The 16,688-nt window shown below is 43.3% G+C and overlaps 1 protein-coding gene across 2 annotated transcripts in view; it reads right to left on the minus strand.

The window, feature by feature from the left end:
• LOC144773631 (TRPM8 channel-associated factor homolog) overlaps window positions 1-16,688 on the minus strand; it is a 149,313-nt gene that overhangs the window by 75,216 nt on the left and 57,409 nt on the right. For both annotated transcript variants that reach the window (XM_078658777.1, XM_078658778.1), the window contains one exon: window positions 16,014-16,649. In XM_078658777.1, the coding sequence (XP_078514903.1) occupies window positions 16,014-16,630 (617 nt within the window). In that variant the 5' untranslated portion in view covers window positions 16,631-16,649. The remainder of the gene's footprint in view (window positions 1-16,013; window positions 16,650-16,688) is intronic.

A 16,688-nucleotide genomic window follows, 5' to 3' on the forward strand; every position in this document is an offset into this window, starting at 1 on the left:
AGAAATAAAAAACAGTAAAACCTAGCTACTGAGTGGTATTAATTGATGTCACGAGCACATATTGGCTATATATACTAAAGGAAGTGCAACGCTGGCTGTCAAGCAACCACCTTAAGTTGAACCCGGACAAAACCAAACTACTCCTCATCTCGAACAAAGAAGAGAACCCACAAATGATCGAGTGGTTAAAAGATATCGATGCGCTCAATGGGAACCTCACCCTGGCTGAGTCCGTCAAATCATTAGGCATTACGCTATACTCCAAACTAGACTTGACCAAACATATCTCGGCGAAGAGAGCTTTCCTTAACCTGAATCTACTAAACAAAATAAAACCTTTCATTCCATCCAAAGATTTCAAACAAGCCACTCCAGCATTGGTGCTGTCAAGACTTGACTATGGAAATGCAATCCTTTCGGGAACAGCCAATACACATCTTGCTCCTCTGAAAACAACCCTCAACGCGGCTGCCAGAATGGTCACTGGAATAAAGAAATTTGACCACATCTCCCCTGCACTAAAAGAACTCAAGTGGCTACCAATAGAAATGTGGGCGAACTTTAGAAGAGCCTGCCTAACCCAAAAAGCTCTTCACACAGGCAAACCCGAATATCTGGCGTCCAAACTTAAAAAAGCAGGCCATAACAGGAACCTCAGAAGCTCTAATACCCTACTTCTGATCCCGCTAAAAGCGCGAAAACAGAAAACCGTGGACAGATCCGTTGCCGGAAATGCGCCCAAAATATGGAACTCTATACCCCCCACATCAGAACTATTACTTCCCTCCCTAAATTCAAAAGTCAGCTCAAAATCCTTTTCCTCGACAGCTCCTTATCTAACAGATAGGAGCAGCTCGGAGTGTCTAAAGTGATATTGCACCTCTCCCGGATGCAGAATGCCAAGACCCGGTAATGGAACTCATCATCATTCTCCTTGCTACGATTCGTATCCTGAATGTCTCGCTTTACTGTATTGTATTTTGCTTTCTTTTGCACTGCTCTGTAATTGTGTGAAGCGCTCCGATACCTTCCGGTCAGGCTAGGGCTATATAAAACTTCCTAAATAAAAATAAAAATAAAATATTGCTTGAAACATAATGACCATGTATTTCAGTGAAAAGCAATCCATGTTGTCTGATTGAGGGTCAATGGTTGTCAACCAATACGTTATTTTTAAATTGTCTCTCCCGACCTTACGACACAGTCACTAGAGTACAGACAGGCAGGCAGTGGTGCGGCCACAGTGAGGCTTGGCCAGATGACAGATGAAGGCAATTTGGTGCCCCCTCCTGGTGGCACTGTAATTGAGATTTTATTATTAGCTAGAATTGACCATAATCATTGCCACTAAATATAAAAAATATGCAGCAATATCCAAATCTGGGAAATAGGGTTGTGGGTCTCATAATGATGCTTACTGTAGGGGAGCATTTAAGACTGACTTTGTGATACAAATACAGACAACATGACCAGTAGGTTACTTTAACTCTAAAAAACCTTTGCATGTAACGCCTCCGAGCTCACATATTAAGCCTGTAGTACATCCAGCAGGTGCATGTGATCAATTCAACGCCTTGACAAATAAAGGAGTAAAAGAAAGAATTGCTAGCCCTCCCACTTTAATTAGTCTCTCTAAACTCTGAGACTACAAACAAAAGCAAGTCAATTTGTTTGTATGGGTAATTTTATTTAACCCTTTTATTCATTATTTTGATAGTATTTGTCTTTTTCATAGGCAAGAAGAACACTTTATATACACCTGTACACAATACAAAATACATTTATACATATTTACAACTACTATACAAATAACACATATGTAATCAATCAAACAGTTATCCACAAACTTCTTTTGCAAAAAATATATATATAGAGCAATTCTATCTCTCCAAATAATTAATCTTTGTGAGATCGTCAAGCCACTATTAGACCCATAAGGTGAAAAAAAGGCAACAGAAATCGAATTTAATTCACAGTCAATTCCAACAAAATGCGTGAACCCTTCAAGGGCAGATATTTTGTAGTGTCTGTCTGCCGTTTGCCTTGCCGACGCGTTTCGAATCTGTAATTAATCACAGATTCTCCTCAGGGCTCTTTCATTGTATTCAATCTTCATGAAGATGCGGTGGGCTCTCGTGGTCCAATTGCTCACGAGGGGCTATGCGCCACAGAAAATCAGTGGAACAAAAGGTATGTTCTCTGTCAAGTATGGCAGTGGATGCTGTGCTAGATCCTCACTTTGTTCGATATACTTCCTATAGTTTTCGTGAAGAGCGCAGGGCGTGGGTCGCCATGCCGTTATTTTCTTCTCTTTGTCGAAAACAGTTTCAATCAATGGCGGGGACTCGAGTTTCTCCCCGTTGTTTACAACCGCGCCTGGTCACTCGCGCTCTCTCATCGGTTGCCGGACCAGGAAATGCGAACACTTTGGCAGCCAACGGGGAGAAACTCTAGTCCCCGCCATTGATTGAAACTGTTTTCGACAAAGAGAAGAAAATAACGGCATGGCGACCCACGCCCTGCGCTCTTCACGAAAACTATAGGAAGTATATCGAACAAAGTGAGGATCTAGCACAGCATCCACTGCCATACTTGACAGAGAACATACCTTTTGTTCCACTGATTTTCTGTGGCGCATAGCCCCTCGTGAGCAATTGGACCACGAGAGCCCACCGCATCTTCATGAAGATTGAATACAATGAAAGAGCCCTGAGGAGAATCTGTGATTAATTACAGATTCGAAACGCGTCGGCAAGGCAAACGGCAGACAGACACTACAAAATATCTGCCCTTGAAGGGTTCACGCATTTTGTTGGAATTGACTGTGAATTAAATTCGATTTCTGTTGCCTTTTTTTCACCTTATGGGTCTAATAGTGGCTTGACGATCTCACAAAGATTAATTATTTGGAGAGATAGAATTGCTCTATATATATATTTTTTGCAAAAGAAGTTTGTGGATAACTGTTTGATTGATTACATATGTGTTATTTGTATAGTAGTTGTAAATATGTATAAATGTATTTTGTATTGTGTACAGGTGTATATAAAGTGTTCTTCTTGCCTATGAAAAAGACAAATACTATCAAAATAATGAATAAAAGGGTTAAATAAAATTACCCATACAAACAAATTGACTTGCTTTTGTTTGTAGTCTCAGAGTTTAGAGAGACTAATTAAAGTGGGAGGGCTAGCAATTCTTTCTTTTACTGGTATATTTTGGTCCAGCTGCCCCCCGTCCCAGGGCCAGACTCCGTTTTTTCATTGACAAATAAAGGGACATCCTTTGACGGGTTTCATGCCTATACCCCAAAACGTAGTATTCAGATCACCTTTGAGAACCCATTCCCTTTTCTAAATTATTGACTGTCAATAATTTTACCCCACAATTCTGATGATGATAGACATTTTCGAAGTGTGACAAATACCCTACAAATGGTGCTATTAGCCCTGTCATCCTTAGGCCAGTCTCCCCCTAAACTGTTTTGCCTGCTTACCTCCTGTTTTTGCTGATGATTTTTGTTGCCCTTAGGACTCTGAACACTGCTGACCCACTCTAAAGTGCATGTGCCTCTCCCCTAAACATGGTAACATTGGTGTATACACTATTGGCATATTTAATTTACTTGTAAGTCCCTTGTGCAGTGATTTAACATATACCCAGGGGTAGTAAATTAAATGCTACTAGTGGGCCTGTAGCGATGAATGTGCCACCCACACAAGTAGCCTTTCAAACCTGTCCCAGGCCTGCCACTGCAGGGCTTTGAGTGCAGTTCACTGTCATTTTGACTTGGCCACATGTAAACACCCCTTTTATTACGCATAATTCACCCCCTCAGGTCCTTATGTAGTTCACTGGGCAGAGTACTGTGTAAGTAAAGGGTAGGACATGTACTTTTAAGTTTGCATGTCCTGGTAGACAAAGATCAGCTGCGATTGATCGCAGGCTGCAAATGCTGAGCCTAGCAGCACTGTGATTACATCCAAATTCAATTGATCTACACCTTACATTGATGAAACGTGTTTTCTAATCTGCTGAAAAATAAGTTTGCCTATCTATTTGCTCAGAAACTAAGGGGCATATGTAGGTAGGCGTTTGCGATTCGCAAACGCAAAAATTCGGCGAATTTCGACGTTTGCGAATCGCAAACGGTGCTTTGGTATGTAGGTGCACATTAGCAAAATAAGGAATCACAAAAATTGCGATTCCTTATTTTGGTCAAGCATTTAAGAAATCGCAATTTAGCGATTCCTTAAATGCTATGTAGGAGTGAAGTTTAAAATGCGATTTTGGCCTAAGGAATCGCAAAATACCACCTACTCCAAGTAGATGGTATTTTGTGATTTCCTTTCAAAATGCATTTTTTTTAAAAATTCAAAGTGCCATGTGGTGCACAGACATGCCCTTAGGGCATGTATGTGCGCAACATGTACTTAGAGGCACATTCCAGGGGTGCAACAGGTGTCCTTTGGACACCCTGGCACCCTTAGAATTGTGATTCTCAAATTGCGATTTTCTCATAGAAAATGACAATTTGAGAATGTATCCCCATTCATTCCTATGGACCTCTTAGCCCATATGAGTTAATGGGACACTCATTCCTTAATTGCGAATCACAATTTGCTAATCGCAATTAAGGAATGTTAGAGATTCGCAAAAAAATTGTTAATTTTTACCTACATTCCATTTTGCTATTCTCAAATAGCGATTCCTTAAAAATCGCTATTTAGGAATCGCAAAATGAAGATTACCTACATATGCCCCAAGATGACTAGAGCATACACGATATTTAACATTTGTATAGATGCCCAAATGGATGATAAGAAATAAGTGTAGGGGCACAAATTAAGGTCTTTTTTTTACCAGTGCTTAGCACCTGAATCATACCGACCATTAAAACCCTGCTCCCTCTAGGCCCTCTCCATCCATCATCCCAAATGAGTACTTTTGCCTAGGAATATGGGCCGGGGCCATGGAGGCTTCTTCCCACCCCACGCTGTAACGAGTTAGGAAATGGGAGGGGTGCGCTGGTACACAGTGGACCGTCACTGATAGACACAGAGCCTTGGTAACTTATGCTTAAAGTGGCGAGGCTGTTTTCTGTCAGCGAGGCTGCAGTGTGTCATCGGAGCAGTGTCTTACTGTGTGCTAGGCCATTGGACCAGGGCTAAAATCAGGTAAGCCATATAAATCCTGCAACGGTTGTTACATGTGCTCTAGCACAGGTGCCTACTGAAAGTGCCTGGTTTTGCCTGACCCTTGCGCACAGCGAGGTCACACTCTTTGAAGGTATAACTAATTAAAATTTGTAAAATGAAATATGAGAGGGCAATTGAGGCAGAAATTAAAGTGGGAGAGGAGCCCTGCCTACCCTAAGCAAGAAACCACCCCTGCACATCACACTTCAGAACTAACGTATCTTGGCGCTTCGTCTTTGGAACTGATGCATTCTCAGCACTGTGTGGAGAAGTTCAATGCATCCCGTCGACTTCAGGCTCAACATCAACGATTCACTCGTCTGCACCCCGCATCTCGCTGTGGCGACCTGGATCAAGGTACATTGTTATCGGGCCTGCACAGGTCATGTCCCTGGCCCTAACCAGCTGAGCCACGACTGAAAAATAAAATAATAATATCATTCCTTATTATCATTTTATTTGTCCTATTTCAACTGCTCACAGAGCAGTGGGGCGACCCTCCTCCGCCTTCGCAAAGGAGCCACCACTGCTTAAGAAACAAATCATTGGCTGATCCTAAAGGTCTATGTGGAGTGAATAGAAAAGATTACATATTCATTGTCTGGGTATGGTTCGATAGAAGAAGGCAAGCAGGTACAGTGCTTCCACTCTGAATGTCCATTGTCCGTAGCCTGTGTATCAAGATAGCATGAGATTCTGTATTGAAGGCAGCGCTGAGATCCAATAGCACCAAAGCAGCACAGTAGCCCTCATCCAAGAGCATTCTTAGATCATCAAGTACTGTTAACAGGGCAGTACCTATGCGTGAGATGGAAACCTGTTTGGGTCTGATCCAGGATATGATTAATATACAGTGAAAGTTGTTTATCAGCTTCCTTATATAGAGTTTCCACTGAGAAGGGAAGTCAAGAAATGGGCCATCAATTGCTCAATTGCTGAGGCTCTACGGGGTTTCTTTAGTATTGGATGGATTTGAGCATCCTTCCACTTCTGAGGATATCTTGCAGTTTTCAGGGAAGCATTACATAAGCCCATTATCATTGGAGCAAAACATCTTCAACAATATGGAAGCAAGAGGCTGGGCAAGAAAGTCCAGTGGCTGAAATAGAGGCTTTCCCCAGTTCAGTCTTCAAATGTTAAAAGCTTGATAATGTGGACCTTTGTATCAGGGAGAAGGTCTTCTTCATCTGCTTCTTTGAGTCCCCCCAAGTTTAAGGGTTATAATATTTGTCTGTTCATAAATGGAGATTGACAAGGATGCACCCACTTTCTCTGAACCATTTATACCTTCTTATGTAAAGGAGGGGAGAATGATCTTTCACAATTTTAAATGCTAAAATCCTCTACGTTAAAAATGTTCTTTCTGCTAACCTACAAGCTGTCTTAGAAGTATTTTATTCTCACTAATGTAGCCTTATAGCCCGTCGTAGCGGGCTATACTGGCTATTAAAGGCCTGCGTATGCTAATCAAATGGATGGGGGAGAAGGAAAACGCTGATCCCTCAGTTTCCTTAGGTAGTTACAAATAATCAGAGGGGAGGGATCACTTGTCCTGCGTGAACCAGGGTATGCAGGAGATCGAACAACGGTGTCTCCAAATAAAAACCCTCATGCACGTGTTGGGTAGCGTGGTAAGCGGTATATCTTGATTCTCCGCTCTTGGCCATTTTAATTCATTTTGAATGCTAGTGCGTCCTGAGAACTTAATATTTTCAATAGAGCGCACGCCACTTGAGCATTCCCCTAATGGGATCCACCCGAACCCAGACCTAATAAAATTCCTACAACTGGGTCTCCGGGGGATTTTTAATTGTTCTACACTCCCTCCACATCACTGGGTCACTACTGTTTTTACCGAGGGTAAGATCCTCCTGGTGGAGGCTGCATACCGAAAACAAAACCCGATGATTATGCACACACGTGTTTGAAGAGCGGAGAATCAAGATATACCGCTTACCACGCTACCCAACACGTGCATGAGGGTTTTTATTTGGAGACACCGTTGTTCGATCTCCTGCATACCCTGGTTCACGCAGGACAAGTGATCCCTCCCCTCTGATTATTTGTTATTAAAGGCCTGCTGCAGCGTTAAAGGCTCAAGCTGAAAGCAAAGGACTTTAATAAGGCAGCGGGACTTTAATCGCCGATATAGCCCAGCTACGAATGGCTATAAGGCTATAAGAACATTCTGCCACTAGAGGGCAGAATGCTCTAACAAATTAAACAAAGGCTTTAGGGCGCTCGAGGGGATTGAAATTCCCTTAGGATTGGAATGTTGGAGCTCTGGGTTTATACCAGCCATTATAAGCCCGGAGCACTCCATTGTTTTCAATGGAGCTTCTGACATTCCAATGTTCTAATATATATTCTTAGCCTCCTCCAAATATGCCTTCCTCTATTTCCGATCGCATGCTTTGTAGCATCTTTTAGAAGTCGCAATCTCAGCTGAACACCAAGGAGCAAATGGTGTTTTCCATTTGTCATTATTTATTTTCAGGAGCGGCTGCAGTGTTCAAAATCTTTCTAATTCAGGTATTCAAATCGGAGGCCCAGAACAACATATCTTTACCACTATTGGTCTCAGATCATGGCAATTCACGAAAGGGTTTTTTTAAGAAAGAAATGTAACTTTCGAACAGAAGGGTCATCCTATACACTTTGACCTTAATGACATCACAGGAACTGACATCTTATGACATATAACCCAAATGTCCTGGGATTTATGCCACATTACCGTATCCCTGAGGACACCATATTGATGACAATATTGATGTGAAACAAATGTCTTTTTTAGACACCAGCTACAATAGAGTGCTGGCGTGATCTTTGAAAGTGCTGGGGCATAATACTTGCTCTGAATTGTAGCGAATGAGCGAACTCACATGGGGATTGTCACCTGAAACATTTCGAAAAAATAGGGTCAACAGTGCATTTTGAAGCACAATTTTCACATTCATTTGCTAAAGGTCTATAGGCTCTAAAGGGCACTCATTAAATATCAAAGTCCTTTTATGATATGTCAGGCCAATTCCTCCTGATGCATCACAAATAGGTGATCCAAATGTTTTTTCAAAATGTCCTCTGTTTGCCCTTAGGCATCGAAAAAATCCCCCATTGTTCTAGGCTCGGAAATATGTAATTAATGCGCATTATGCCGAAAATTCATTCAATATGCTCTTGCTGGAATTTTGCTATTAATGCCTTGCATATACCATTAGGTAAAAATGACCTCTAGTATGTCAAGACCACCATTTTGTCATGGATCAATCATATGCCATGCTAGTACTCCCTTATGAGGAAGAATTACCTCAAATGTGCTACCAATTTGTTGCCAAGAGTTTCCTCAAGTATCTCAGCACCAGCATTCATCCACAGGTGCCCCTTATACCAAGATTTACCCCTTTTATGCCAGTACCACTAATTTACCATGGGTGCCAATTATCCCAAAAACTAACTCCCTACAGTATGCCAGTCTCAGCATTTTGTCACAGGAAAGAAAATAAGACATTGTCTGTGCACTAATTACAACAAGACTGGACTACTCCAATGTCCTTTTCCTTGGGGCACCGCAGAAGCTGACCAATAGATTACAATGGGTTCAGAATGCGGCTGCTTGTCTTGCACTGAATATTCCTAAGCGAAATTTGAATTGACAGGGTCTGAAAGCTCAATATTGGCTACCAGTGAGCCAAACACTTTTTTGCATTCCTAGGGTGCATAAATTGAAAGTTGGTGGTAGAGCCTTCTCATTTCTAGCTCTCAGTCTGTGGAATTCATTTCCAGAAGTTCAGTTTTAGAGACCCTGCTGCTCTGGTGGGAGACTCGGGTCTTTGCTTCTTTATTTCAACTCAGCACAGGGACGCTCGGGTTGGAGCAACTGATGTGGTTTACAAGCATGTCTCATTCATTCATTCATTCAGGGGCCTGTCATGCAAATAATTGCCCGTAGTGTGCCAGTCCCAGTGTTTTGCTAAGTACTACCTTTTGTATACCATGTCTAAATGGGAGACTCCCAAGTATAGCACACAATAATTCTCACTTACATGCAACCACACTCACTATCATTCATTCTCACTCTTGCACTCACAAACTATCTCTCCCCTTCTCACTCATTCACACTCAATCTTATTCCGACTCACTCAAATGCACTAATTCATTTTCTCTTACACTCACACATTATCACCCACTTATTCTTTCACATTCAATCAGTCTTGCTCATTCTTACTGACTCACTCATTTACTTATTCACACTCACTTGTACTCATCTTACTCTCTTTCCCATAATCACACTCACTCTCACTCATTCATTCACTCACTGTCACCTGCATTCACTCACACTCCTATTATCACTTACTGAGTTTCTCCAGCGCCCGAACTCTCTCTCATTCTAACTTATTTGCACTCATTCTCACTCAGTTATATTCACTCACTTGTCCCTCACAATCATTCATTGTCAATCTCTCTCCAACACTCCCTCATGTTCATTCTTATTCATTCTCAATCATCCACTCTAATTCACTTAAAGTCACTCTTACTCTCACTCGCTCATTGTTACTCACTCATACAAAGTTTCTAACAGCCAGTCTCACTCATTCTCACTTGCTGCTGTCAGTGACTCTCACTTACTTTCTCTACTACATGCTCACTCAGATACACAAGCTCACACATATGACATTGTCACACTCACAAAAACAGACTCTGACCCAAAAGAACACACACAACGTAAAATATTCTTTACTTACCTCAGCTGCCAGTGCAGGCATTGTTGCAGATCCTGTGGCAACATTTTTATTACATTGATAATGAATAATATACTATTATTCACTATTAGTAAAAATAATGGGCATAAGTGTCATTTGCCACTATGTTCTTGGCACTGATTTTGCCACTTCTGAAGCCCGGGGTTCACAAAGGGGAAAGCCAGGGACTGCAGCTGTGAGCCTTGGTGACAACTAAATGATATCCATGCGCTGCCACTTCCCCACCACTATCAGTCACAATTCAACACTTTAATTCACTGTCACACATAATAATAATAATTCTGAACTTGTAAAGCACCTGGTTACACTTGCCAGTGTGTCCCCTCGCTATCAATGGACTGAGCAGCACACCGGGCAGAGAGAAAAGCCCGGAGCCGACAACAATTAAGACTTTGGGAACAAAAGAGTTTTCAGCTCCCTCCGGAACACCACCTCCGAGGTCTCCACACGGAGCCTGAGGGGGAGAGTGTTCCATCTACGGGCAGCCAGGGAGCGGAAGGATCTCCCCCCCATTCTCGCCCTGTTGATTTTGGGGACCGAGACAAAGCCTGCACCCCAAGAGCGCAGGAGCTGGGTGGGTTTGGACGGTAGGAGCAGGTTGCGCAGAAAGCCAGGGCCCTTTCCATGAACTATCCTGTGACTGACACAGAGAGCTTTAAACTCTATACGTTCCTTGATAGGGAGCAAATGCAATGTCTCCAAGGCCCTTTTTGAAGGAGCTCTCCTGGGCAACAACAACACCAGGCACGCAGCTGCATTCTGGATATGCTGCAGTCTTTGAAGACACCTCGCGTTTGCTCCCAAGTAGAGGACATTACCATAGTCCAGCCTGGACGTAACCAGGGCATGGACCATGGCCCTCCTAGCTGACGCCGGGAGCAAATCGAGTGTCTTCCTTAGACTGCGAAGAATACCAAAGCATGTCCCTGCAACGCGCCGGGTGTGAAAGTCGAAAGACATTTTGGAATCAATCCAAATGCCTAGATTCCTCACTTGGTCCTTCGGGTGGGTTACGGGCCCAGTGCCTGAGGCCACCAAGCAGAGGTCCAGACCGAGGGGGACCTGCCAACGATAAGCACCTCCGTTTTGTCCCCATTCAGTCTGAGACAGTTATTAGCCATCCAACCTGCCAGATCTTGGAGGCAGCATGTAAATCTGCTGGCCACGTGCTCAGCTGGCTGTGTAAGAGCCACAACCAGCTGCATATCGTCGGCATACGTCACCAGCTCCACCCCATACTGCTCAGCAATTGAGGCCACCGGAGCCATATAAAGATTGAACAGGGTAGGACTAAGACTGGAGCCCTGGGGGACCCCTTGCTTTAGGTCAAAAGCCTCAGACCAATGTAAACCCTGCTCAACATAGAAGCTGCGGTCTTGGAGAAAAGATTCGATCCATGACCACGCCCTCCCCGTCACTCCGCATCTCCACAGACGCTGCAGCAATGTATGATGTGCCACAGTGTCAAATGCGGCACTGAGATCTAAAAGAATCAGTGCCGCTGTCTGACCCTCATCTACATGTTTCCGCAGCCATTTTAATTATTCACAAGTCACGTGTACCAAGACATCTCAGCCTAGAAAGAGTGCCTGAATTTATTTATTTTGTACAACTGTACAAAGGCTTTTAGTATATGCAAACCCTTCCAAGCAGCAAATCAGAGAGTTTTTGAATGCAAAGACCTTTTTAGGTCGAGACTAGAGTTGGAGCGCGCATGCGCTCCTCGCTCTGCGAGGCATCTTGTAAACGATGACATTTCTGTAGTGGAATTGAAGCCACGCACGTCTTTTTGATTGGCTGGCGTCATTGTTTATGCTAAATGCTGGCCTATGAGTGAAAATGAGGCTTCTTTCTTACCGCCCTGTCTCCCTTTTGGACAGCCCATCCCGACTGGATCATTTACTTGCGGCGTTACACAGTGGGCTTTATATGGTAGGTGAGCGCTTTTTTTTTTTAAATGGACACTGATGGGGACAATGGCAGCTGCAGCGCTATGTGTTCTAAATTGTATGTTATTTATTACTTTAATTCTAAAAGGACTTTCTCCTTCCTACCTGATGTACGCATGTTTTGTTCCGTGCACTTCCCTCCCGCCACCACCCTGCATACATTATCAGCGCTGCGCATTTATATTCAGCCTTTATATTCAGCTTTGGCAAAGGCAGCCACTGTTTTATTTTTGTATCGCGCTTTCACTTTAACTGCTATTGTTAAAGTGAAAGCACGATGCAAAAATAAACACTCGGCTGCATTTGCGCATTGGTAACAGCTTGTTTGAGAAGGTTTATCTTGGTATGCTCACCGAGTCACCCACCGTTAACCACTTCCTCCCTTTTGCTTCCCTGAGCTCCCGGGAAGTGGGCTCCCTTCATTACACAAACGTGTACAACAAGCGCGTTCACTTTAAATTTAAAGAGCCTCGCGTCGAGTCTCTTTTCCAGAGCTCCTCCCTGCTAGTTGTTTTCACCAGCGTGCCATGCCGCGCATTAACTATGGTGGCCGCCCTTGCTCCCCCTGTCTTAGCTACAGCTGCTTAGGTCACACTTTATATTTACAAAAAACACTTCGAAAACACGCTTCCACTGGGCTGCCCTTAATTATCCTTACAGCAGTCAATTTATATTTACTTGAATAAAGGCCCCCCACCGCCCCAAGTGGTTGCTTTTATTGCTTCATTGCTGTCTCTGAAAACAAGTGTCCAGATGCCCTATGCAATGCAATAGGTTTTGCTTTACTGAAGTAAGAGCTATTGGTGTTGTATTATTATGTGCAACACATATAGCTCAAACTTACAGTAATGCCCCAGTGGACAAAGAAGACATCCGGAATGGACTGCGGGTTCGGCAAGTGCTTATTTGTTTATTTTGTCTCTTGTATTGCCCCAGTGGACAAATAAGACATCTGTAGCAGAGCGAGGGTTTGGCAAGTGGATATTTTGTAATGTTATTTGCACGTGCCCTCCTAGATGCCCGGGACCCCTGAATCAGGCCCATAGGCCGACAATCTACCTTCCTCACTGCTGTTTTTCCTTCGTTACTTGCTTTAGGCAAAGCTTCATATTTTACGCAGGTGACCGTTGCTGGATGACAATAAAAATACACATGAATTGCGTGCAGCCATCGATGAGGTTATCTGTGACAAAAGCTTTTTGGGTGTTTGAGATGAATGGGCGCTCATATAGTAATTACCACTTCATTTGGTCTCCTCGGTAATCAGTATGGTGCATCCAAAAGGTGGGAAGGGAACGCCCTACTTCCCTAAACTCAATCTAGGATTGAACAAAGTTAAATATCAATTCTTGGAGCACACAAGCACGGTCAAAGGTTCAGTCATAAATATGTGAATAAATCAGCAGAAAAAGTCAGTTGGGCTCTTGTTGCTCTTCTCTTTAATTTCACCACATTCCATTCCCTTTGTGCCAACGCGTTTCGTCGTGGTAGGGTTGATCTACGGCTTCATCAGGGCTTAAATGTGTCTCAAGAAGTACCCCTCATTAGAGTTCTCATGGGTTGCTATCTCAGTCCACAGAGATCAATAACTCATGTAGTTCACTTTCAAATGTATCTCCTAAAATTATCACAAGCCAGTACATATGATCCAGTTTAAGCGGGCGACAGGTTGATCTTGTAGTAGAAAGAGTTGTCGATTTATACAATCTAAGAATTATCACTAATCATTAGTGCCCAATTCACTCCATTCCTAGATTAGACTCTCTGCAGTTTAGATATAACCCGCTCCGTCGCGTTATACTCGATTTCCTCGTAAATTATTCTGGTTTCCCGGACGCGTCTGCTCGCCGTTTGTCTGAGTGCAGACATCTGTGACAATCTGGGTACAATGTGAAAATAATAAATCAGCAGCTCCTGAACAGCAAAGAGGTTCCATTTTCTGGCATGTTTCTTGAGACTTCATTTCCGTACTAATGAGAATTCTCTGCAAGTCAGAGTTTGTGTCATGTTCAGCCTTGGATTGTTCTCAGCCTTATGCTGATTTATTCTGTAATTCCTGGGAGAACTATAACATGTCTGAGCTCTGGTGACGGTGCAGCTCCCCATAAATCACACAACATGTGGTTAAAATGGCTCGGTGTAGGGATTAGGTATTTCCACAGAAAGGTGGGAGATGTTTCCCTCTCCCTCCCAAGTTAATTATTTTATCTTGCATATGATTGTGTTTGAGTATATTTTGGTTGTATAAATGGGTGAATGCACGGATGAGTCAGTGGGTGGGTGAATGGACGCATGAGTGCTGATTGGCAGAGTGCATGTATGATGACTTATTGAATGCCTAAGTCCCTTGTTGACTGCGGAGGCACTTCCCTTTAAAAGTCAGAACAATTGGCATTGACAATGCTTGTTATGGAATGTCTTCATTCGGTCTGTTTCCTTCGGTCTGTTTCCTTCCAAAACTTCCTGATGTTTACAAATGACAAAAATCCAACCGCCTACAATGCATGTCAAGCCGACCTGCTACGCGCCACTACAACCTGTGAGCACCATTAAAGGAATGTGTGAGACACACACATCCAAAAACATATACAGAGCAGCAACAATACACAAAGTATTTGACATCACACAATGTGTGGTTAGTACGGCCTGGCCTGGGGATTAGGAGCCTTATTTATGAGGCCTTGTGACAGTTTTAGCGCTTCCGGTGCGTCACTTTTTGTAACGCATCGGGGGCGTAAAACCTGCCTCCTGTTGAGCCCTATTTACAAAGTGACACATCTAAGCAGATGCGTCACGTTGTAAACCCCTGTGCTACATTATACCTGTGTCAAGTATAATGTATCCAGGGTGGGCGTTCCCAATTAAGTAAGCCTCGTAGAGGTGATGCAGTGAAATCTACGAGATTTCACTGCGCCACTTCTAGGGTGAAAATGCGTCAATATCCTACGCCTACCACACAGCAGGTGTAAGACTGATGCAGGCCCTTTCACATGGGGCTTGCCCCATGTGAAAGGACACATTGCTGGAGTTGCGTCCCTTTTTTGACACACTCCAGCAATGCGTCACTATTGCGCCTACAGATACGCCTACAGAGTCATACTGTAAATATGACGCATCCATCATGCCGCAAGGAGGGCGCACTGAGAAGTAACGCATCGCTGCTTTCACGCAGCGATGCGTCACTTCTCATAAATGAGGTTTTAGGTATTTCCACAAAAAGTTGAGAGATGTTTCCCTCTCCCTCCCCAAGTCAAGCTAGGGTGCTGCCCCATCTGAGCATAACCGAAGTGCTCAGGAAAAGCTAAACGGGTGAATTTTAGTTAGGAAAGATATACCTGCTGTGTCCCTGTATGCTGGGAATTCTCCAGGATTTAAGTGTGCCAGGTCCCTCCGTGTCAAAGAGCAATTAGAAATAAAACAAGCACTTGCAATGCAATAGGTCTCGCATTTACGCAAGTTTAAGCTACTAGCATTATAAATCAAAATGCCTTTTCTTTATGTTTTAAAAATGAAGACAAAAATAAAAGGTATTATCATTTGCAATGTCAATAGCTCAAAATAGTGTAAATGCGAGACCTATTGCATTGCAAATGCTTGTTTCTTATGTAATACGTTTTCCAAATTGCTAAATGTTATACCTTGATGATAACAAGTGCATCTCCTCCTTAGCTGCTCAGCCAGAATGAATGTGATGACTGCGTGGAATGTTACAATGCCTGATGAGAGAGAGAGTGGAATGTTGGTGTGCCTGCTTGTGTGTGCAGAGTGACAATTGGAGAGAGTGGTCTGAGCAGCAACCATGCTGCTCCTGGTGGGACCTCCTAAAGACCTCTATGAAACCTGTAACATACTACTGTACCAACCAATAAACCTTCTACATGAAATATACTTCCTGGCTACCTCTGGTCATCTTTGGAATGCACCTTACAACACTAAAATATATTTAGAAATGGATTATGATTCAGTATTTGGATAGGATGTGTTTTGGGTGTCCCTTCCACGTACTGAGTTGGTACTCCATGTATGTAGAAACGTGGAACTTTATCACTGATTCAGTTTTAATCACGACAGTTCATGTTTGCATGTTTGACCTTGTTTTCACTTACCGGACAAGCAGTGGGCAAATCGGGACTTCTTTTGAGATTGAGAAAACTCCTCTCTCACCATAGTTGGATGTGAAATAGATGCCGGACACATTGATCACTTGGTTTCCAGGAAATTCAAAACAGACGTTTTCCGTACTGTGTTTGTAGGCCCAATTCCAGGCTTGACCTGCGATGAGGAGACCACCACCGTTCTTCACGAATGCAATAAGCTCTTTCTTCTGATTGGCATTATAAGCATCCATGCAATACACGCCAAAGGATTCCAGAAACCCACCAGTGGACTGCACCTTGATGCCATATTCAGAGAAGGTCTTCACCAGGGAGTCAAAGGTAGACTGGACACCAACCAGAGCATCTGCTGAGGGTTTCAGCCAATGAACAGCATTGAGGAGGAACTGCGAGAACTTTGTGCTATAGAGGTAGGACTCATGAGCGATAGCCACGATCCGACCCTTCCCGTAGGTAGAAGCTGCGATGAGAACTTGGCCAGAGTCGCTCACCATCACAGGGAAGGCATTATCCCCAATTAGGAGTAGTTCACATGGAACAGAACTTCCTGCAAAGTCCAATGTGTCAACACCTTGAGTCAAGGCTTCGTAAGATTCTTTGAGGGTCATTTCAAAGTAGTTCTTGTTCCTGAAAATATATAAACAAAAATCAGAATTAATACTAATC

The sequence above is a fragment of the Lissotriton helveticus genome, chromosome 8, assembly GCF_964261635.1.
Source record: "Lissotriton helveticus chromosome 8, aLisHel1.1, whole genome shotgun sequence".
Taxonomy (NCBI): Eukaryota; Metazoa; Chordata; class Amphibia; order Caudata; family Salamandridae; genus Lissotriton; species Lissotriton helveticus.